The 23,805-nt window shown below is 43.5% G+C and overlaps 1 protein-coding gene across 1 annotated transcript in view; it reads right to left on the minus strand.

The window, feature by feature from the left end:
• Nucleotides 1-23,805, minus strand: part of LOC116990052 — a 122,121-nt gene that overhangs the window by 58,032 nt on the left and 40,284 nt on the right. Inside the window, exons 4-7 of the mRNA XM_033047578.1 lie at nucleotides 23,557-23,658; nucleotides 16,936-17,037; nucleotides 10,791-10,892; nucleotides 7,706-7,819 (exon numbers count right to left, since the gene is read on the minus strand). Coding sequence (XP_032903469.1) covers nucleotides 7,706-7,819; nucleotides 10,791-10,892; nucleotides 16,936-17,037; nucleotides 23,557-23,658 — 420 coding nt within the window. The remainder of the gene's footprint in view (nucleotides 1-7,705; nucleotides 7,820-10,790; nucleotides 10,893-16,935; nucleotides 17,038-23,556; nucleotides 23,659-23,805) is intronic.

Below are 23,805 nucleotides of genomic sequence, written 5' to 3' on the forward strand. Positions count from 1 at the left end.
CAGATTCAATTCTCCACCAAAATCTATAATAAAAGATTATCCAGTTTCCAAAGATAACCCTCAAGTTTTCCAATAATTTGGAAGTTTGCAATGAAGACCAGATGTCGCTGTAGCTTCCCTCCCTTTCCTTGCCCATGAGACCAACCCTTCCAAATAATGACACAAGTGACTGCAGATGTGGGGGACTGAATCAAAAAGCAAGTGACTGGAGGAACTCAGCAGGTCAGGCAGTATCCATGGAGGGACATGAACAGTCAATGTTTTGACTGGAAATAGAAACTTAGAAACATAGAAAATAGGTGCAGGAGGAGGCCATTCGGCCCTTTGAGCCAGCACCGCAATTCATTGTGATTATGGCTGATCGTCCCCAATCAATAACCCGTGCCCGCCTTCTCCCCATATCCCTTGATTCCACTAACCCCTGGAGCCCTATCTAACTCTCTCTTAAATCCATCCAGTGACTTGGCTTCCACTGGCCTCTGTGGCAGGGAATTCCATAAATTCACAAATCTCTGGGTGAAAAAGTATTTTCTCACCTCAGTCTTAAATGACCTCCCCTTTGTTCAAAGAGTGTGGCCTCTGGTTCTGGACTCGCCCAACATTGGGACCATTTTTCCTGCATCTAGCTTGTCCAGTCCTTTTATAATTTTACTTCGGAGTCACGTGAGTGACTACGTGAAGAACCCCGCTAGGACGCATGCGTGACATATCGCTACACGCATTGCAACGAGTCACAGCAGGGGGAAGGACGTTCCCCTTAAGCGGCAGAATTTAAAAGCCGGGAACAGCAGGTAAGGAGACTCTGCGTTTTTCCCACTTACCTTGCAGGTGGAAAGATGGACAGAGCGACGAGAAGGAAGGCTGCAAAAAAGCTGGATGGGGAGAACCGCGGAGTTGCAGGCAGCCAGCAGCAACAGCAGCAGCCGACGGCACGCCAATCTCACGAAATGGGAACAGCTGTGCCCAACTTCGCTCCCGCACCGGCCAAATCCACTCCTCGGCCGGGCGGGAAAGCGAAGCAAAAAACGGACCGAATGCCAGACTCCGATGAGTCTGACTTTGAGCAGCCGCGAGCGGCCAGTGCCCGTGAGCACCGGGGCCGGTTGGAGTGGTTGCAGGATGATGAGCAGCCACGAGCGGCCAGTGCCCGTGAGCATTGGAGCCGGTTGGAGCGGCTGCAGGATCAGGGGCACAGATGGTGTCCCAGTGGCCCTGGAAAATGCGCAAGCCTTCAACCCAACAACAGACCCAGACAACGGCACCTCAACGTCCACGGAGGATGCCGAAGAAATAACACACCTACCACTGGTAACCATGGAGGTAGGTGGGTCTGGTTCCTTAAGAATTAAAGGGAGCATGAAAGTTGGTGGGAGGTTACGATATTATTTGGATGCATGGAATAAGATAACTACAGACACTTACATTCTAAGCAGTATCCAGGTTTATACCATAGAATTTATATTAAAACATAACCCTCCAGTACAGCAGGTACCGAACCGAATGTTCGTGCTCACAGGCATAGAAAAATCTAAAGCACATGCTGAACTACAACGACTATATAAAAAAGGAGTAATTGAACACACCCAACACGAATCACGGGAATTCGTGTCCAATATCTTTATAAAAAACAAGAAAGATGGTGGTTGCCGTATCATCATCGATTTGACAATTTTAAATACCTTTGTACAATATATTCATTTAAAAATGGAAACCTTTGTTACTGCTAAGCAATTAGTTTCCGAAGGCTACTACATGGCAAGCATCGATTTAAAAGATGCTTACTATACAGTACCCATAAGAGGTGACCACAGATGTTATTTAAAATTCAACTGGATGGGACAGCACTGACAATACAGGGCACTACCAAATGGGCTAACATCAGCCCCCAGGTTATTCACAAAAATTTTGAAACCAGCCCTGGCGTTACTGCGAAAACAAAAACACATGTTAATGGCATATCTAGATGACATATTTATTGTTGGCAAAACTCTGGAATTGGCTAAACAAGCAGTAACAGCCACAAAACAATTGTTTGAAGAACTGGGATTTATCATCCATCCAGTTAAGTCTAAATTAACGCCTTCAACAAAAATGGATTACCTGGGGTTCACCATTAACTCAGTTCTCATGTCAGTGAATTTGCCGAAAGAAAAGGTTACAGCCTTAAAAGAGGCTTGCAGTGAAATCATTGACATCACCAAACCATCCATTAGACGGTAGCCAGAATAATTGGGAAAATAGTGGCCGCATTTCCAGCCACACAATTTGGACCTTTACATTATCGAAATTTACAGAGAGCAAAAATAAGAGCACTCAAAATTAATGGTGGCCATTTTGACAGACCAATGAAGCTACCTACAGAGGCCATAATGGAACTAAAATGGTGGGAACACAACATCAAGTATTGTTCCAACCCAATAATTATCAGCAACCCGTCTATGGTACTACAAACTGATGCCAGTGCACTTGGTTGGGGAGCCACCAATTCCATCTCCAGCTGTGGAGGGAGATGGAATGCACAGGAGGCATCATTATTAAAAGCACGGGGCATAAACTATCTGGAAATGTTAAGTGCATTCCATGGCCTTAAGTCATATTGTTCTGGGTTAAATCACCAGCATGTTAGACTAAATTAAATTTAAATTAAATTTCTTTATTTATATAGCACATTTTTAGTCAACTTGCATTGACCCCAAAGTGCTTCACATAATTACATCCACACACACAGGCAAAGGTGGGTGAAGTGTCTTGCCCAAGGACACAACGACAGTATGCACTCCAAGCGGGATTCGAACCAGCTACCTTCCGGTTGCCAGCCGAACACTTAGCCCATTGTGCCATCTGTCGTCCCTACAAGACTACAAATTGACAACACCACCGTGGTAGCATATATCAACCGTATGGGTGGAAATAAATCAACATCATGTGACAATCTGGCCAACACAATTTGGCAATGGTGTATCCAGAGAAATATTTGGATATCAGCTACCTACTTACCAGGTAAACTAAATTTAGTGGCAGACACCAGGTCACGCAAATTCAATGAAAACACTGAATGGATGTTGGATAAAATGTATTTGCTGAAATTTCAGCACGGTATGGAACACCAGATATCGATCTTTTCGCATCCAGGCTCAATCACCAGTCACCAAGTTATGTTTCATGGGAACCAGACCCTGGGGCAACAGCTACAGATGCATTTTCGCTGCATTGGGGGAAATTGTTTATTTATACATTCCCTCCTTTCTGCCTCATCAGTCGGGTATTAAGGAAAATACAACAAGACTCTGCGTCTGGTATTTTGATAGTACCCGATTGGCCTACTCAACCATGGTTCCCGGTGATACTAGACATGGTATTAGAACCGTGCATCACCATCCAACATAGACCAAATTTACTGGTCCATCCGGTAACACAGGAAAGTCACCCCTGTCATAATCATACAAACCTATTAATTTGTAGAGTTTGAAAGCGCCTCTACAACACATGGGACTGACGGACCGAACAATGGACATTATTGCATCGGCCCACAGACAGTCCACCAAAAAACAGTACTTGGTGCACATCAAGAAATGGGGGAAGTACTGTCACGACAATAACCTCAACCACAGATCAAACAACATTCTGTCTGTTCTGGAATTTCTGGCCAGCCTACACTACGATGAGGGGCTCAGCTATAGTGCCATCAACTGCGCCAGAAGTGCTCTGTCAAACTACCTGTGGCAAGGAACAGAGCGGCATTCTGTAGGGACACCCCCCCTGGTAACCAAACTCATGAGGGGCATTTTCAATACTAATCCCCCAAGAACCAAGTACACCCAAATTTGGGATGTGAGCATTATATTGACCATGTTGAGAAACTGGTCTCCACCTACAGCTCTGTCCCTACAGAAACTAACTATGAAAATGGTCATGCTGATGGCTTTGGTCACGGCACAAAGGGTCCAGTCGCTACAAAAACTAAGGCTGGCCAACTTGACTATTTCATCTGGGAATTTGACTTTTCATATCCATGAATTAATTAAACAGAACAGACAGGGAACAGCAGGGCAAAAAATAGTTCAGGGCCTACCCGACGGATGATCGCCTCTGTATAGTAACTCACTTACTATTATACATGGAACAGACAAGAATCATCAGAGGGAAAGAAATGGCACTGTTAATCAGCCACAAACAGCCACACAAAAAAGTGACAGTCCAGACCATCTCAAGATGGCTAAAACAGGTCCTAATAAAGCAGGAGTAGATACTAACATTTTAAAATCTCACTCCACCAGGGCTGCAGCGACATCAGCAGCAATACAGTTGGATGTTCCTATGGACCAAATCCTCAAGACTGCAGGATGGTCAACGGAAAGAACGTTCCAACGATTTTATAATAAACCGGTCATTGAACCTGGAACATTTGCAGAAACACTTTTAAGTTCTGTAATATGATTTTACCCCATAAATAGGGGCTATGATTTGGAGTTAATAACATTTTTTCGTTGTTTCAATATCGTATTGATATCTAATGATGTTAACACTATTCTCCCCACAATCAAGGCAGATGTGAGGCATGGACTCGTTCCACGGCAAGACATCACAGAGCTTTAAAATCTTCACGTAGTCACTCACGTGACTCCGAAGTAAAATAGTAAGATTAAACGAGAACTTACCAGTTTGAAGTTTGATCTTTATTTTATGAGGAGTAACGTTGAGGGAATATGTGCCCTCCGCTCCCACCCTTGATCATATACTCAACTGGTATCTCTTCTTTAATCTTACTATGCTTAGTCATTACAGTTATCTGTGATTTCACACTGCTGCTTTGAAGAATGACACGCATGCGTCCTAGCGGGGTTCTTCACGTATTCCCTCAACGTTACTCCTCATAAAATAAAGATCAAACTTCAAACTGGTAAGTTCTCGTTTAATCTTACTATTTTATATGTTTCTATAAAATTTCCCCTCATCCTTCTAAACTCCAGTGAATACAAGCCTATTCTTTTCAATCTTTCCTCATATGACAGTCCCGCCATCCCAGGGATCAATCTCGTGAACCTACGCTGCACTGCCTCAATCACAAGGATGTCCTTCCTCAATTTGGAGACCAAAACTGTACACAACACTCCAGATGTGGTCTCACCAGAGCCCTATACAACTGCAGAAGAACCTCTTTACTCCTACACTTAAATCAGCTGCCCTGGACATTTTATGACTGTTTTTTTTTAACTTGTATTTTAATGTTGCTTTTTTTTACCTGCACTTTTTTAAAACTATTCATACTGTTTTTATCAGGAACTGGATTGTTTTTTATTTATGCGTGAAATGTTTAAGTTTTTTATGTGCGATGCTCCGGTATTCCCTGGGAAACGTCTTCTTATTTTGCACTGTACAATTGTTGCTTTGCATGATGACAATAAAAGGATGATAGTGATACTGAAATCCTCTTGTTATGAAGGCCAACATTCCATTAGCTTTCTTCACTGCCTGCTGTACCTGCACGCCGACTTTCAGTGACCGGTGTACAAGGACACCCAGGTCTCGCTGCACCTCCCCCTTACCTAACCTAACCCCATTGAGATAATCATCTGCCCCCTTGTTTTTGCCGCCAAAGTGGATAACCTCACATTTATCTATATTATACTGCATCTGCCACGCATCTGCCCACTCACTCAACCTGTCCAGGTCACCCTGCAACCTCCTAACATCCTCTTCACAGTTCACACTGCCACCCAGCTTTGTGTCATCCGCAAACTTGCTAGTGTTGCTCCTAATTCCCTCTTCCAAATCATTAATATATATGGGAAACAGTTGCGGCCCCAACACCGAGCCTTGAGGCACTCCATTCACCACTGCCTGCCATTCTGAAAAGGACACGTTCACTCCTACTCTTTGTTTCCAGTCCACCAACCAATTTTCTATCCATGTCAACACCCTACCCCCAATACCATGTGCTCTAATTTTAGTCACCAGTCTCCCGTGCGGGACCTTATCAAACGCTTTCCAAAAGTCTAGATACATTACATCCACTGGCACCCCTTCATCCATTTTACTTGTCACATCCTCAAAAAATTCCAGAAGATTAGTCAAGCATGATTTCCCTTTCATAAATCCATGTTGACTTGGACTAATCCTTTTACTGCTATCCAAATGCCCCATTATTACCTCTGTAATAATTGACTCCAGCATCTTTCCCACCACCGAAGTCAGGCTAACTGGTCTGTAATTCCCCGTTTTGTCTCTCGCTCCTTTCTTGAAAAGTGGGATAACATTAGCTATACTCCAATCCACAGGAACTGATCCTGAATCTATTGAACATTGGCAAATGATCACCAATGTGTCCACTATTTCTAGAGCCACCTCCTTGAGGACCCTGGGATGCAGACCATCAGGCCCAGGGGATTTATCATCCATCAGTCCCATTAGCCTACCCAATACTAGTTCTCGCCTAATGAAAATATCTTTCAGTTCCTCTACCCCCTTAGATCCTCTGACCTCCAGTACATCTGGGAGATTGTTTGTGTCTTCCTTAGTGAAGAGAGATCCGAAGTACCTATTCAATTCTTCTGCCATTTCCTTGTTGCCCATAATAATTTCACTCGTGTCTGCCTTCAAGGGACCCACATTTGACTTTGACAGACAGCTTACTGTTTCCTTTATCATTGTTACTTTTTTTGCATATCTTTTATTTATTGTTCTTTATCTCTCCACATCACCGTCTATATCTTTTGTTTCCCTTATCTCTAACCAGTCTGAAGAAGGGTGGGAGGAGGTATGATTCAGGTCACTGTGGAAGTAGGTAGGTTTGTAGTAGATGTCAATTGATAGTCTGTTTCCTGTGATTACGGCAGAGAGATCAAGAAAGGAAAGAGAGGTATCAAAGATAGTTCAGGTAAATTTGAAAGCAGGGAGGAAGTTAGTGGTTAAGTTAATGAAATCATTAAGTTCTACATGAATGCAGCCGGTGATATTGAGAAAGAGTTGGAGGATGGTGCCAGTGTATATATGGAAGAACTGTTCGATATAACTAACAAACAAGCATAGCTGGGCCCATGTGAGTGCCCATGGCTACAACTTTAACTTGAAGAAAGTAAAAGAAGCCAAAAGAGAAGCTGTTGCAGGTGAGGACAGGCAGAAGAGACTGTTAGTAGAGGGGAATTGATTCAAGAAGGAACCAGATGGCCTTGAACCCTTTCTGGTGGGGAAGGTGGTGTAAAGGTGAGTTAACGGGGGCCTAGAAATTGAAAGTTATTGAAGAATTGAAGGAGAGCGAGGTGTCTTGATGTCGGCTTGAAGGGACACAAAATGCTGGCGTATATCAGCAGGCAGATCTGGCAGCATCTGAGGAGCACATGAATCCACAATGTTTCAGGTCAGGGCCTTTCTTCAGATGGATTGTAATGGGGAGGGGGGAGAAAGCTGGAAGTGAGGAGAGGCAGGACAAAACCTGGCAGGTAATAGGTTGGTGCAGGTGAGGAAGTTTTTTGGAAAGCAGATGGCTGGCCAAAAGGCCAGAGATGAAAAGACAAAATGAAGCATGAGAGAATGATTGAAGTGTTGCAGATTGAGCAGAAACTTCAGGCCTCCAGGTGGGACACAGGGGAGAGAGGGAGCGGGGAATGAAGGGGGCAGGGTTGTAGTTACTTAAAGTTGGAGAATTCAATGGTCATACCATTGGGTTTTACAGATAGCATGGAATCTGTATAAATGACACACATACCTGTGTCTGAATTCTTCTTCCACCACAGATATCCCGTTATCATAAGAATCAATATTAGCCCAACCAAAACTGTGATCGACAAGACAATCGATTTCTTTGCTTTGATGGAAAAGCCTGCAATAAAAAATAAATGAGTTTACTAAATTACTACCACAACTGCCCATTGTTGCAACAAACTGTTCCACTTATCTCAGCTGAAAAGTGAAAATGCCAATCCCTGCCCTATCTTGCGAGCTTTGACCACAGCTCTAAGCCAACTAACTCTACTTGCACTCTGAGGAGGGTGAACATTACACTGAACTGTTATTGCAGGCAACAACGGATGATTTCTGGACCTTGTTCAGTCTTCCTCACGAGTCTCCAGTCCAGTCTTTTCCTGTCATCTTCAGCCAATATTGTGCTGCTCCAGTTGTTGCTGGGATGAATTTAGTTTAATAGAGCATGGAAACAGGCCATTCGGCCCACCAAGTCCGTGCTGACCAACGGTCCCTGTACATTAGCACTATCCTACAAGGGACAATTTACAATCTTTATCAAAGTCAATTAACCTACAAACGTCTTTGGAATGTGGGAGGAAACTGGAGAACCCTGGGAAAACCCAAGCAGTCACAGGGAGAACATACAAACTCCGTACAGACAGCACCCAGTCAGGGTCGAACTCAGGTTTCTGGCGCTGTAAGGCAGCAACTCTACCGCTGCGCCATGCGTGCCACCTGAACGGATAACACGGAATCCAGGAGATGATCTATGGTTTGCTTCTTCCTACATCCACAAGTCAGTTGCTGCTTTGTTCAACAGTCCTGCAAACTCACTGGAAAATTGCCAAATCTCCCATCCTCAATCTGATCAGTCTGTCGTATCTGCTACTCATAGCTGGGGCCAAATGCCTGCGCCTCATTGTGGATCATTCCTTTCTGTCCCGATTCCACTTTACAATCAGAGGGTAGTTCTGGTTGATTTCTAGAATGTGGATCATTTCTTTGAGCACTGAATTTCTCCAAGGAGAAAAGAAACCTGCAGTTTTACAGCAGCTTTCACTTACTGTCCAGAAGCGGCTCTCAGCCAATGAAGTACTTCAAGTACAGTCACTGTTGGAGGGAACAAGGTATCCAATCTGCACTGAGCTGGGCTGAACAAATAGTAATATGACAGAAACCAAGCAAGGTGAATAAGACAGCAAAAATAATGCAGGAGGAACTCAGCAGAACAAGCAGCATCAATGAAGGGAAAGGAATGGTCAACGTTTCAGCTCAAGAGCTTCACCTGGTGCTTTAGTGAAGCTGGTAAACAGATATCAGACTGACCACTTTTACTCCTTTGGAAATAACACTGGGATTTATTTTTACAACTTCCCAAGGAACACAGGTGTGTCTTGGCTTAATGTCCCACTCAAAAGCAGAGATCTCTGAAAGTGCAGGACCTCCTCAGCACTAGATCTGGGGATGTGGGCAACACAGGCAAGACTACTGTAATTCCCTATCTGCTTGCCTTGAGGAAGAGAGAGAGATTTTTTTTTTAAATTCCCAAATATTCTTTATTCATAATTATATATTCAGGGAATATAGTCAGGAATGAGCTTTTATTTGCCTGTGCTGAAATCTACTTACCAGACATTTGTTTAGTTGTACCAGCTATTATTTTTCTTGGTGATTTAATGTTGCCATCACACTGCTTAAAGTATCACCCACCTTTGCATCATTGGAAATCTTGGCTATGTGACTTTTAATTCCTTTATCCAATGAAAAGCTGAAGCCTCAACAAGTTTCTTGCAGGAGGCCACGAGTCAAATCCTGCCAATTTGACCCCCATCAAGTTCTCCTTACACTAAGGTTATCCATTTTGGTGGCAAAAACAGGAAAGCAGACTATTATCTAAATGGTGGCCGACTAGGAAAAGGGGAGATGCAGCGAGACCTGGGTGTCATGGTACACCAGTCATTGAAAGTGGGCATGCAGGTGCAGCAGGCAGTGAAGAAAGCGAATGGTATGTTAGCTTTCATAGCAAAAGGATTTGAGTATAGGAGCAGGGAGGTTCTACTGCAGTTGTACAGGGTCTTGGTGAGACCACACCTGGAGTATTGCGTACAGTTTTGGTCTCCAAATCTGAGGAAGGACATTATTGCCATAGAGGGAGTGCAGAGAAGGTTCACCAGACTGATTCCTGGGATGTCAGGACTGTCTTATGAAGAAAGACTGGATAGACTTGGTTTATACTCTCTAGAATTTAGGAGATTGAGAGGGGATCTTATAGAAACGTATAAAATTCTTAAGGGGTTGGACAGGCTAGATTCGGGAAGATTGCTCCCGATGTTGGGGAAGTCCAGGACAAGGGGTCACAGCTTAAGGATAAGGGGGAAATCTTTTAAAACCGAGATGAGAAGAACTTTTTTTCACACAGAGAGTGGTGAATCTCTGGAACTCCCTGCCACAGAGGGTAGTCGAGGCCAGTTCATTGGCTATATTTAAGAGGGAGTTAGATGTGGCCCTTGTGGCTAAGGGGATCAGAGGGTATGGAGAGAAGGCAGGTACGGGATACTGAGTTGGATGATCAGCCATGATCATATTGAATGGCGGTGCAGGCTCGAAGGGCCGAATGGCCTACTCCTGCACCTAATTTCTATGTTTCTATGTAAACTCACATCCATGAGCTTCAAATCATGATGGATGTTATTAAATGCCACCTGGAAAGTCTAACATGCAACCTGGCTGACCTATATATCATTCCACGACTTGTGTACTGGACCAAACAGTACTGGGTGTAGCTGGCACTTCTGAATTGGACCACTAACATTCAGCTATGAAACATAAACCTCGAAATCCTCAGCAGATTTCTCTACTCTCAGCTGTGGTGCCATGGACTCCAGGTTCTGGTGTCCAGGTAAAGCAGCTCACGGTATACTGACTGAGACTCGCATTCCAATTCAAGCACCTTTCAAGCTGAGTACTGTTCATTATTTTCATGTTGATACAATATTTGAGCTCATACCTCAGACTTGAAACCAATTTGTTGAGACACCAATTCTAGTCCAAACATTTCAGTGTATTGAGTTAATGATTTATGCTAATAATAATATTTGAGCACAAACCTGTCATCACAGCATTGACAGCGAAGGCAAGGATGATACAATTGAAAAGAACTGCTTTACAGATGGACAGCAATTTCACACAAAGTCTGGTTCTCTGAGATTCTTGTCAAAAACAAAATAAAAGATTAAAAGGATTTGGTAATCAAAATAATAAGACACATACAAATCATTAAAGATAGGTTTAGTTTAGTTTAGAGATATCTGCCTTTGGTGACATTTTGCCTGCAACTCAACAGCAGAGAATTTCCCAGTTTTGCTAGCCCTTGCTGTCTCCTCCCTTTCCTTAACCCTCGAGCTGTCTCCTCCCATCCCCCCGCCCTCGGGCTCCTCCTCCTCCCTTTTCCCTTCCTTCTCCCCCCCACCCCCCATCAGTCTGAAGAAGGGTTTCGGTCGGAAACGTCGCCTATTTCCTTCGCTCCATAGACGCTGCTGCACCCGCTGAGTTTCTCCAGCATTTTTGTGTACCAGCAGAGAATTCATTATAGTTTCATTCAACTCACCTGTATCAGACACACACTGAACTTTTATCTCCTGTTTACCCCGACAATCGAGGGGTGCGTTTGATATTGCCCTGCCAGTTGTGAAATAGCTAATCTCAGTTGCAATACTGGTTATGCTGTCTGTTCAAAGGTAGACACAAAAGGCTAGAGTAACTCAGTGGGACAGGCAGCATCGCTGGAGAGAAGGAATGAGTGACATTTTGGGTAGAGACCGTTCTTCAGACCCTTCCTGTTTTTTCAGTTTAGTTTAGAGATACAGAACGGAAACAGGCCGTTCAGCTTCCCCGAGTCCACGCCGACCAGCAATCCTCACACACATTATTCTACACACACGAGGGACAATTTACAATTTTTTATTGGCCAATTAAGGTCTGAATAAGGGTGTCAACCCAAAACGGCACCTACCCATCCAGAGATGCTGCCTGTTCCACTGAATTACTTCAGCATTCTGTATCTATCTTCGGTGTAAACCAACATCTGGAGTTCCTTCCTACACATCCTACAAACCTATACGTCTTTACAATGTGGGGGGAAACCGGAGAACCCAGAGAAAACACACGCAGATCACGGGGAGAACGTACAAACTCCGTACAGATAGCACCCGTAGTCAGGATCAAATCCAGGCTGCAGCAACACTACTGCTGCACCAGCGTGCTTTCCCCAGTTGCTAAGCTGGATGGTCGTGAGCTGCCTTTTTGTTTTGATTGCCACTCATATTCTCATCAATTTTAAATCTCACTTATTGAACAGATTCTCTTTCAATTCTCCCACCAGGGCTTTACAAATTTCCCAGCTTGCAGTTCATATTTCACATGTTGTTGGTGTTCCATCAAACCTTTTCAATATCACCAAGTCCTTTGTCTCCATCACCTGTTGTACCTCTCTCTTCCACCTTCTTATCTCCATTCACTCATTAGGAAGCCTTGGTAATAAGAACACAACTGAAAATCTGATTTAACATTGATCAACAGATCTGGCAACTTCCTAGTAATTATCATCAGACCTATACTCCAGCAAAAATGACGACTGCTGGAGGAATTCAGGGAGTTCAGCAACATCTGGGAAATTAAATGAATAGTTGGTGTTTAGGTTCAAGTCTCTGCATCAGTCCTGCAAGGCCACGTGTTGAAATTACATCTCTAGTTTCCATCCCATCATCCCTCCAAGCAGAACATCTACAAAATTACACACTATTCACTCAATCTTTTCCATTTCTAAAATGTCGGAAAAGCTGCTGGAGGAACAGGTCAGGCATGATCGGTGGAGGGAAATGAAAATTCAACGTTTCAGGTTGGGACCCTGTACTGGACTGAAAGAATGGAGGGAAGGTAGAGGTAGGGGAGGTGGGATGGAGCAAGAGCTGACAAGCAATAGGTTTATCCATGGGCGGAAATCCGGGGGGGGGCGGCGGGGGCGGAGGGACATGTCCCTCCATGGTTTGAGAGGTGCGGGACAATCCACCCCCCCATGTTTTGCAATCTGGATTTTGAAATTCAGTGAAAAAAAAGTCTATTAAAAATATCCGCTTTCTGCGAGACATTGGGGGCGGGACTGATGATCGAGGATGCCGATTGGACGAGAGAGACGTCGGTCAGCAGGCAATGGGGTGGGGCAGGACATGATGATTCAGCGCGATGATTGGAGGAGCGAGGTGTCGATCAGAGACGGAAGTAGGGGGTAGGACTGAGGATAGAGCGGGTTGATTGGAGGAGGGAGACGTCCTGGTGGAGCAAAGATCACAGAGCGGAGCTTGAATCGGCCCGTTCACGGGGCTTTTCATCGCCCGGCATGGCTTAAAATTGGCCGCGGGATCTTCCACCGCCCCGTGTTCAAATTGCTGCATCAAGGCTATTGAGGCTCCCCATGTAGAATCCCCAGCCGGGGGATGGAAGATCCCGTGGCCGATTTTAAACCATGCCGGGCGATGAAAAGCCCCGTGAACGGGCCGATTGAAGCCCCGCGGTTCGGGAGCTGTTCTTGTTGCTGTTGTTACTGGAGTTTGGAGTCAGTCAACAACCAGGTCAGCTCCCGATGTTACAATCCACGGGGCCCAGGGCCGAAGAACCGCGTGCGTGTGTGCACGCGGCCACCAAAAAATGGTGTCCCCCCATTTTTGACAGTGATTTACAGAGAAAGGTTGAACAAGTTAGGTCTTTATTCTTTGGAGCGCAGAAGGTTAAGGGGGGACTTGATAGAGGTCTTTAAAATGATGAGAGGGATAGACAGAGTTGACGTGGATAAGCTTTTCCCACTGAGAGTAGGGAAGATTCAAACAAGAGGACATGACTTGAGAATTAAGGGACAGAAGTTTAGGGGTAACATGAGGGGGAACTTCTTTACTCAGAGAGTGGTAGCTGTGTGGAATGAGCTTCCAGTGAAGGTGGTGGAGGCAGGTTCGATTTTATCATTTAAAAATAAATTGGATAGTTATATGGACGAGAAAGGAATGGAGGGTTATGGTTTGAGTGCAGGTAGATGGGACTAGGGAAGAATACGTGTTCGGCACGGACTAGAAGGGCCGAGATGGCCTGTTTCCGTGCTGTAATTGTTGTACGGTTATGGTATGTAGTTTGTTTGTCTATAAATAATAATAATAAACTTTATTACGGACTCAAGGTCCAGACAATACTATTCTTTATTGTTATACTATTCTTATAACAAATGTAAAGCACTTTGGCCAACGAGAGTTGTTTTTTTAAATGTGCTATATAAATAAATGTGACTTGACTTGTGACTATATTCGATTCCTCTTGTTATAAAGGCCAATTCGCATTCTTCACTGCCTGCTGTACCTGCATGCTTACTTTCATAGACTGATGTACATGGACCCCCAGATCCCGTTGTACTTCCCCTTTTCCCAACCTGATGCCATTTAGATAGTAATCTGACTTCCTGTTTTTGCTACCAAAGTGGATAACCTCATATTTATCCACATTAAACGTCATCTGCCATGCATCTGCCCACTCCCCCAACCTGTCCAAGTCACCCTGCATTCCCATAGCATCCTCCTCATAGTTCACACTGCCACCTAGCTTTGTGTTATCTGCAAATTTGCTAATGTTACTTTGAATCCCTTCATCCAAATCATTGATGTATATTGTAAATAGCTGCGGTCCCAGCACCGAGCCTTGCGGTATCCCACTAGTCACTGCCTGACATTCTGAAAGGGACCCGTTAATCCCTACTCCTTGTAGTGGCTTCAGCTCAGAGCAGATTTGTTCACGGACTAGAAGGGCCGAGATGGCCTGTTTCCTTGCTGTAATTGTTATATGGTTATATGATTTCCATGTGGCGAGGTTACATGATAAATGGAAGTCAGATGGGAGTGAGAAGGGTGGAAATAGCGTTTCAACCTGAAAGATTAGTGGAGGCAAGTAAAGGCTGCAGATTCTGGAATCGGTTAAGAAAGGGTAGATATTACTATTGATATTGATATATTATTCTCTAGTGTACAAGAAATAACGCCATACAAATCAAACCATATAAAAGGTCATGCAAAGAGAAAAACAGAGTACAGAATAGAGTGTTTCAGCTACAAAGAAAGTGCAGATAATAAAGTGAACAAGGGCCACCAATAAGGTAGATTGAGACTACACTCCTAGCTAATGAGAAGTCAGTTCAATAGTCTGATGACAGTGGGGAAGAAGCTGTTCTTAAATCTGTTGGTACATGATTTCTAGCTTTTGTAACTTCTGCTCAGCAGGTGATGGGTGAAGAGGGAATATAAGTAGGAGTATAAGTGGTCCTTGATGATGTTAGCTGCTTTCCTGAGACAGCAGCAGGTTTAGGTGGAGTCAATCAAATTTGTGGGGGTTGGCTGGTCTGTGTGACAGACTGGGCTACATCCATAACACTTTACAATTTCAAGCTGTCTTGGACAGAGCAGTCGCCAAACCAAGCTGCCGTGCATCCCGATAAGATGCTTTCTGTGGTACATCAATAGAAATTAGTAAAAGTCATTCGATACTTTCTGAATTTTCTTCTGAGAAAGTAGATACATTGGTGAACTTCCTTGCCCGTAGCGTCAATATAGTTGGATCAGGACAAATTGATGGAACATCAAGCACTGAGCACCATTGATGCAGACTGCAGCGGGTACACCATTCCGCTTCCTGAAGTTCATGACCAACTCCTTCACCTTGCTGACATTGAGGGAGAGGTTGTTCATCTCCTTCCTGTACTTCATCTTGTCATTGTTTGTGATCCATCCCACAAGGGAGATAACCATATAACCATATAACAATTACAGCACGGAAACAGGCCATCTCGACCCTTCTAGTCCGTGCCGAACACATAATCTCCCCTAGTCCCATATACCTGTACTCAGACCATAACCCTCCATTCCTTTCCCATCCATATAACTATCCAATTTATTTTTAAATGATAAAAACGAACCTGCCTCCACCACCTTCACTGGAAGCTCATTCCACACAGCTACCACTCTCTGAGTAAAGAGTAGATGTCATCTACAAGCTTATAAATGCAGTTACTACAGAATTTAGCTACACAGTTGTGTATGATGAGTATAGTTAGGGGGTGTGTATGCAGCCTTGCTGGACACCGGTGTGGAGGGATGATGGCATCTGGAAAAACAGAAGCAGAGGGGAGCAGCTCTAATGAGAGGAAATTGTGGGCAATTGACAGACGAGGAAAGAAACAGGAACATAGGGTTGCTGGGGGAGGGGGGGGGGGGTGAATTGCAGGAAGAATGGAGTGAAAGGGCCAGGGTAGATAGAAGCAGAGAGAAAGTGGCAGAGGGGGAGGGGTTTACCTGAAATGAGAGATTTCAATGTTCATACATTGGTTTGCAGAGCATCCAAGCAGAATACGAGGAGCTGGTGCTCTTGTTTGCATTTGGCCTCTGCCAGTGGAGGAGGCCGAGGACGGACAGACCAGTGTCATAATGGGAAGGAGAATTAAAATGGCTATCAACCAGGAGATCCAGGTGGTCACAGTGGACAAGGTGCAGGTGCTCAGAAAGTAGTCACTTTGTAAATGACATAGAGGAAACCCCATTGGCTGGAATGAATACAATGGAAGGAGGTGCAGGTGAGTCTCTCTCACCTGGAAAGGATGTTTAGGTCCCTGTGAAGCACTATTCACTTTCCTTTCTTATCAGATTCCAAAATCTGCAGCTTTTGTGTCTCCACTTTTCACCTCTCAGCCTGTATCGTTATATCACCCTTGACCATACCCGACTTGTATCTGGCAATCAACCCCACCTCACCTATTGCTTGCTTGCTCGTGTCCAACCCCTGCTCCCCTTCTCTTTACACTGGCCACATCTCCTCTACTCTTTCAGTCCACATTCAGCCTTTCCCTCAGTCCTCACCTCTAAACTGAATCATTGCTACAATAAAGTTCAACATAATCTGTGAAATGCAAAAGAATTGAAATGCTCCTGTGAGCGCCTCTTCTCCCAAAGAACCCTCTCCTGTCAGTTCAGAAACATCGCCTAAATGTTTACAGCACTAAACATTTCACAACTGGACAAAAAGGTAGAGCATTTACATCCCTTGTGTCATGGGGTTGGGGCTGTTTGAGTGAGGATTGATTATTCAAACTTTACTTTGTGTAAAAATAAGAACTAGTTAAATGTGAAGTGCTTGGAGTTTATACCCGTGTACATTAAACAGCATCAATACCTTTATCTGAACTCGTGTTGTGGGGCTGATTTACAAATGCTGAAGAAAGCCGCAGTCCTGTGATCAATGAAATAATAACCACGACATCCAATGGTGAAAGACCTGCAATTAAAAATGAATTCAATTAACAAACAGGCTCATGAGAAATGACCAGGAGACCTTTCACCTATTGCAACAACCAAAATGTTTATACAGTTATAATGGATGACTTCAATCTACATATAGATTGGGTGAATCAAATTGGCAAGGGTGCTGAGGAAGAGGATTTCTTGGAATGTATGCGGGATAGTTTTCTAAACCAACATGTAGAGGAACCAAAGAGAGAGCAGGCTATTCTAGACTTGGTATTGAGTATTGTGGAAGGGTTAGTTAGCAGTCTTGTTGTGCGTGGCCCCTTGGGCAAGAGTGATCATAATATGGTTGAGTTCTTCATTAGGATGGAGAGTGACAAGGGCCCTGAACTTAAAGAAAGGTAACTTTGTGGGTATGAGACGTGAATTGGCCAAGATAGACTGGCACTTACAAAATTCTTAAGGGGTTGGACAGGCTAGATGCAGGAAGATTATTCCCGATGTTGGGGAAGTCCAGAACTAGGGGTCACAGTTTAAGGATAAGAGGGAAGTTTTTTAGGACCGAGATGAGAAAATCATTTTTTACACAGAGAGTGGTGAATCTGTGGCAATCTCTGCCACAGAAGGTAGTTGAGGCCAGTTCATTGGCTATATTTAAGAGGGAGTTAGATGTGGCCCTTGTGGCTAAAGGGATCAGGGGGTATTGAGAGAAGGCAGGGATGGGATACTGAGTTGGATGATCAGCCATGATCATATCGAATGGCGGTGCAGGCTCGAAGGGCCGAATGGCCTACTCCTGCACCTATTTTCTATGTTTCTAATTGATTCTTAAAGGGTTGATGGTGGATATGCAATGGAAGGCAATTAAAGACTGCATGGATGAACTACAACAATTGTTCATCCCAGTTTGGCAAAAGAATAAATCAGGGAAGGTAGTGCATCCAAGGATAATAACGGAATTCAGGGACAGTATCAAATCAGAAGATGAAGCATATAATTTAGCAAGAAAAGGCAGCCTACCAGAGGACTGGGAGAGATGCAGAGTCCAGCAGAGGAGGATAAAGGGCTTAATTATGAAAGGGAAAATAGATTATGAAAGAAAATTGGCAGGGAACATAAAAACTGACTGCAAAAGTTTTTATAGATATGTGAAGAGAAAAAGATTAGTTAAAACAAATGTAGGTCCCTTGCAGTCAGAAACAGGTGAATTGATCATGGGGAACAAGGACATGGCAGACCAATTGAGTAACTACTTTGGTTCTGTCTTCACTAAGGAAGACATAAATAATCTGCCGGAAATAGCAGGGGACCGGGGGTCAAATGAGATGGAGGAACTGAGTGAAATCCAAATTAGCCGGGAAGTGGTGTTAAGTAAATTGAATGGATTAAAGGCCGATAAATCCCCAGGGCCAGATAGGCTGCGTCCCAGAGTACTTAAGGAAGTAGCCCCAGATAATTTTTCAAAACTCAAATTATCTCCCAATATAATCTAGCCAATCCAACGTCAGAAGGAACAGCCAGTGTAGAATATTGGCAGCAGGCTACATGGACATTTTAAACTGGAGACTGAACAGGCTTCGTAAATCATCTGTCTTTGACAACAACACGGTGGGTTTTGTCAAAGAATCCCAAAACAGAAATGTTAAGTCTTTCTGTATCTCTTCACAGATGCTGCCTAACCCGCTGAGGATTTCCAGCGTTTTCTGTTTTTTATAACAAATCAGTGCCTTGTTAACCCACCTTAGAGGGTCAGTTGCTGCAAGACTGGGTAGGGGTTGGGAGGAGATAAGTGAAACATAGAAAACATAGAAACTAGGTGCAGGAGTAGGCCATTCAGCCCTTCGAGCCTGCACCGCCATTCAATATAATCATGGCTGATCATCCAACTCAGTATCCTGTGCCTGCCTTCTCTCCATACCCCCTGATCCCTTTAGCCACAAGGGCCACATCTAACTCCCTCTTAAATATAGTCAATGAACTGGCCTCAACTAACTTCTGTGGCAGAGAATTCCAGAGATTGTGTGAAAAATGTTTTTCTCATCTCGGTCCTCAAAGATTTCCCACTTATCCTTAAACTGTGACCCCTTGTTCTGGACTTCCCCAACATCGGGAACAATCTTCCTGCATCTAGCTTGTCCAACCCCTTAAGAATTTTGTAAGTTTCTATAAGATCCCCCCTCAATCTTCTAAATTCTGGCGAGTACAAGCCGCGTTTATCCAGTCTTTCTTCATATGAAAGTCCTGACATCTCAGGAATCAGTCTGGTGAACCTTCTCTGTACTCCCTCTATGGCAAGAATGTTTTTCCTCAGATTAGGAGACCAAAACTGTACGCAATACTCCAGGTGTGGTCTCACCAAGACCCTGTACAACTGCAGTAGAACCTCCCTGCTCCTATACTCAAATCCTTTTGCTATGAATGCTAACATACCATTCGCTTTCTTCACTGCCTGCTGTACCTGCATGCCTACTTTCAATGACTGGCGTACCATGACATATAACATATAACATATAACAATTACAGCACGGAAACAGGCCATCTCGGCCCTACAAGTCCGCGCCGAACAATTTTTTTCTTCCCTTAGTCCCACCTGCCTGCACTCATACCATAACCCTCCATTCCCTCTCATCCATATGCCTATCCAATTTATTCTTAAATGATACTAACGAACCTGCCGCCACCACTTCCACTGGAAGCTCATTCCACACCGCTACCACTCTCTGAGTAAAGAAGTTCCCCCTCATGTTACCCCTAAACTTCTGTCCCTTAATTCTGAAGTCATGTCCTCTGGTTTGAATCTTCCCTATTCTCAAAGGGAAAAGCTTGATCACATCAACTCTGTCTATCCCTCTCATCATTTTAAAGACCTCTATCAAGTCCCCCCTTAACCTTCTGCGCTCCAGAGAATAAAGACCTAACTTATTCAACCTATCTCTGTAACTTAGTTGTTGAAACCCAGGCAACATTCTAGTAAATCTCCTCTGTACTCTCTCTATTTTGTTGACATCCTTCCTATAATTGGGCGACCAAAATTGTACACCATACTCCAGATTTGGTCTCACCAATGCCTTGTACAATTTTAACATTACATCCCAGCTTCTATACTCAATGCTCTGATTTATAAAGGCTAGCATACCAAAAGCTTTCTTTACCACCCTATCTATATGAGATTCCACCTTCAAGGAACTATGCACGGTTATTCCCAGATCCCTCTGTTCAACTGTATTCTTCAATTCCCTACCATTTATCATGTACGTCCTATTTTGATTTGTCCTGCCAAGGTGTAACACCTCACATTTATCAGCATTAAACTCCATCTGCCATCTTTCAGCCCATTTTTCCAAATGGCCTAAATCACTCTGTAGACTTTGGAAATCCTCTTCATTATCCACAACACCCCCTATCTTGGTATCATCTGCATACTTACTAATCCAATTTACCAACCCTTCATCCAGATCATTGATGTACATGACAAACAACAAAGGACCCAACACAGATCCCTGAGGCACCCCACTAGTCACCTGCCTCCAACCCGACAAACAGCCATCCACCATTACCTTCTGGCTTCTCCCATTCAGCCACTGCTGAATCCATCTTGCTATTCCTGCATTTATACCCAACAGTTTAACCTTCTTAACCAACCTTCCATGAGGAACCTTGTCAAAGGCCTTACTAAAGTCCATATAGACAACATCCACTGCTTCACCCTCGTCAATTTCCCTAGTAACCTCTTCAAAAAATTCAAGAAGATTAGTCAAACATGACCTTCCAGGCACAAATCCATGTTGACTGTTCCTAATCAGACCCTGATTATCCAGATGCTTATATATATTATCTTTAAGTATCTTTTCCATTAATTTGCCCACCACTGAAGTCAAACTAACAGGTCTATAATTGCTAGGTTTACTCTTAGAACCCTTTTTAAACAATGGAACAACATGCGCAGTACGCCAATCCTCGGGGACTATTCCCGTTTCTAATGACATTTGAAATATTTCTGTCATAGCCCTGGCTATTTCTACACTAACTTCCCTCAATGTCCTAGGGAATATCCTGTCAGGACCTGGAGACTTATCCACTTTTATATTTTTCAAAAGTGTCAGTACTTCTTTTACTTTGAAACTCATAGTATCCATAACTACTCTACTAGTTTCCCTTACCTCACATCATTCAATATCCTTCTCCTTGGTGAATACCGAAGAAAAGAAATTGTTCAATATCTCCCCCATCTCTTTTGGCTCTGCAGATAGCTGCCCACTCTGTTTCTCCAATGGACCAATTTTATCCCTCGTTATCCTTTTGCGATTAATATAGCTGTAGAAACCCTTTGGATTTACTTTCACCTTACTTGCCAAAGCAACCTCATATCTTCTTTTAGCTTTTCTAATTTCTTTCTTAAGATTGCACCCAGGTCTCATTGCATCTCCCCTTTTCCTAATCGGCCACCATTTAGATAATAGTCTACTTTCCTGTTTTTGCCACCAAAGTGGATAACCTCACATTTATCCACATTATGCTGCATCTGCCATGCATTTGCCCACTCAGACAGCCTATCCAAGTCACCTTGCAGCTTCCTAGCATCCTCCTCACAGCTAACACTGCCCCCCAGCTTCGTGTCATCCGCAAACTTGGAGATGTTGCATTCAATTCCCTCGTCCAAATCATTAATATATATTGTAAATAGCTGGGGTCCCAGCACTGAGCCTTGCGGTACCCCACTAGTCACTGCCTGCCATTGTGAAAAGGACTCGTTTACTCCTACTCTTTGCTTCCTGTCTGCCAGCCAGTTCTCTATCCACATCAATACTAAACCCACAATACCGTGTGCTTTAAGTTTGTATACTAATCTCTTATGTGGGACCTTGTTGAAAGCCTTATCAAAGTCCAGATATAACACATCCACTGGTTCTCCCTTATCCACTCTACTAGTTACATCCTCAAAAAATTCTATAAGATTCGTCAGACATGATTTACCTTTCATAAATCCATGCTGACTTTGTCCAATGATTTCACCACTTTCCAAATATGCTGCTATCCCATCTGTAATAACTGACTAGCAGTTTCCCCACTACCGATGTTAGACTAACTGGTCTGTAATTCCCCGTTTTCTCTCTCCCTCCCTTTTAAAAAATTCGGGTTACATTAGCTACCCTCCAATCCTCAGGAACTACTCCACAATCTAAAGAGTTTTGAAAAATTATCACTAATGCATTCACTAATTCTGGGGCTACTTCCTTAAGTACTCTGGGATGCAGCCTATCTGTCCCTGGGGATTTATCGGCCTTTAATCCATTCAATTTACCTAACACCCGGCTAACTTGGATTTCACTCATTTCCTCCATCTCATTTGACCCCCGGTCCCCTGCTATTTTCGGCAGATTATTTATGTTTTCCTTAGTGAAGACAGAACCAAAGTCAATTGGTCTGCCATGTCCTTGTTCCCCATGATCAATTCACCTGTTTTTGACAGCAAGGGACCTACATTTGTTTTAACTAATCTTTTTCTCTTCACATATCTATAAAAACTTTTGCAGTCAGTCTTTATGTTCTCTGCCAGTTTTTTTTCATAATATATTTTCACTTTCCCAATTAAGTCCTTTGTCTTCCACTGCTGGACTCTGAATTTCTCCCAGTCCTCTGGTAGGTTGATTTTTTTGGCTAATTTGTATGCTTCATCTTTTGTTTTGATACTATCTCTGATTTCCCTTATTATCCACGGATGCACTACCTTCCCTGATCTATTCTTTTGCCAAATTGGGATGAACAATTGTTATAGTTCATCCATGCAGTCTTTAAATGCCTTCCATTGCACATCCACCCTTTAAGAATCAATTGGCAGTCTATCTTGGCCAATTCACGTCTCATACCCTCAAAGTTACCTTTCTTTAAGTTCAGAACATTTGTTTCTGAATTAATTAAAAGTTTACAAGAATTATCCCAGGAATGAGTAGGTTAACGTATGATGAGCATTTGTCGGCACTGGGCCTGCACTCGCTGGAGCTTACAAGAGTGAGGGGGGGACCTCATTGAAGCATACATAGTGAAAGGCTTGGATAGAGTGGATGTGGAGAGGATGTTTCCACTAGTGAGAGAGTCCAGACTACAGGTCATAGCCTCAGAATTAAAGGAGGTTCTTTTAGGAAGGAGATGGGGATAAATCTATTTATTCAGAGGGTGGTGAATCTGTGGAATTCTTTGTCTCAGAAGGTCAAGTCAGTGGATATTTTTAAGGCAGAGATTCTTGATTAGTACTGGTGTCAGAGGTTATGGAGAGAAGGCAGGAGAATGGGGTTAAGAGGGAGAGATAGATCAGCCATGATTGAATGGCTGAGTAGACTTGATGGGCCGAATGGTCTAATTCTATCCTATTCCTTATGTCATTCAGCTATGTAAGTCAAAAACCTCCAGCAGGCTCTCCAGCGCCTGGCTGTGGGACAGAAGACCGCAGGTGTTGCTGGTCCTGGTGAAGCAGCTCAGATACTGACAGATACTCATTCCAGTCAATGACAGTGGACATTTTTAGGTCGGTAAAGAAAATATGTGAACAAACCTTTAAATAAAATCCAGTAGGAGAAGGTAATGTAGATGACAATAAAAAACACGGTATTACTGAAAGATAGGCTCAAAAAATAAAATTTAGTTTTCAGAAGTGCTGTGGAGAAAAAAAGAAGAATTTTAAAAACTGCTGAAAATCCAAACATACTTATTACAACACAGAAGACACAATTCCATTCCTCCCATTTTATATTCCTTTAGTCTATTCCCTCTCGCTGGCTAATAGTGAAGGATCCCTTTCATT

This window comes from Amblyraja radiata, chromosome 30 (genome assembly GCF_010909765.2).
Source record: "Amblyraja radiata isolate CabotCenter1 chromosome 30, sAmbRad1.1.pri, whole genome shotgun sequence".
Taxonomy (NCBI): domain Eukaryota; kingdom Metazoa; phylum Chordata; class Chondrichthyes; order Rajiformes; family Rajidae; genus Amblyraja; species Amblyraja radiata.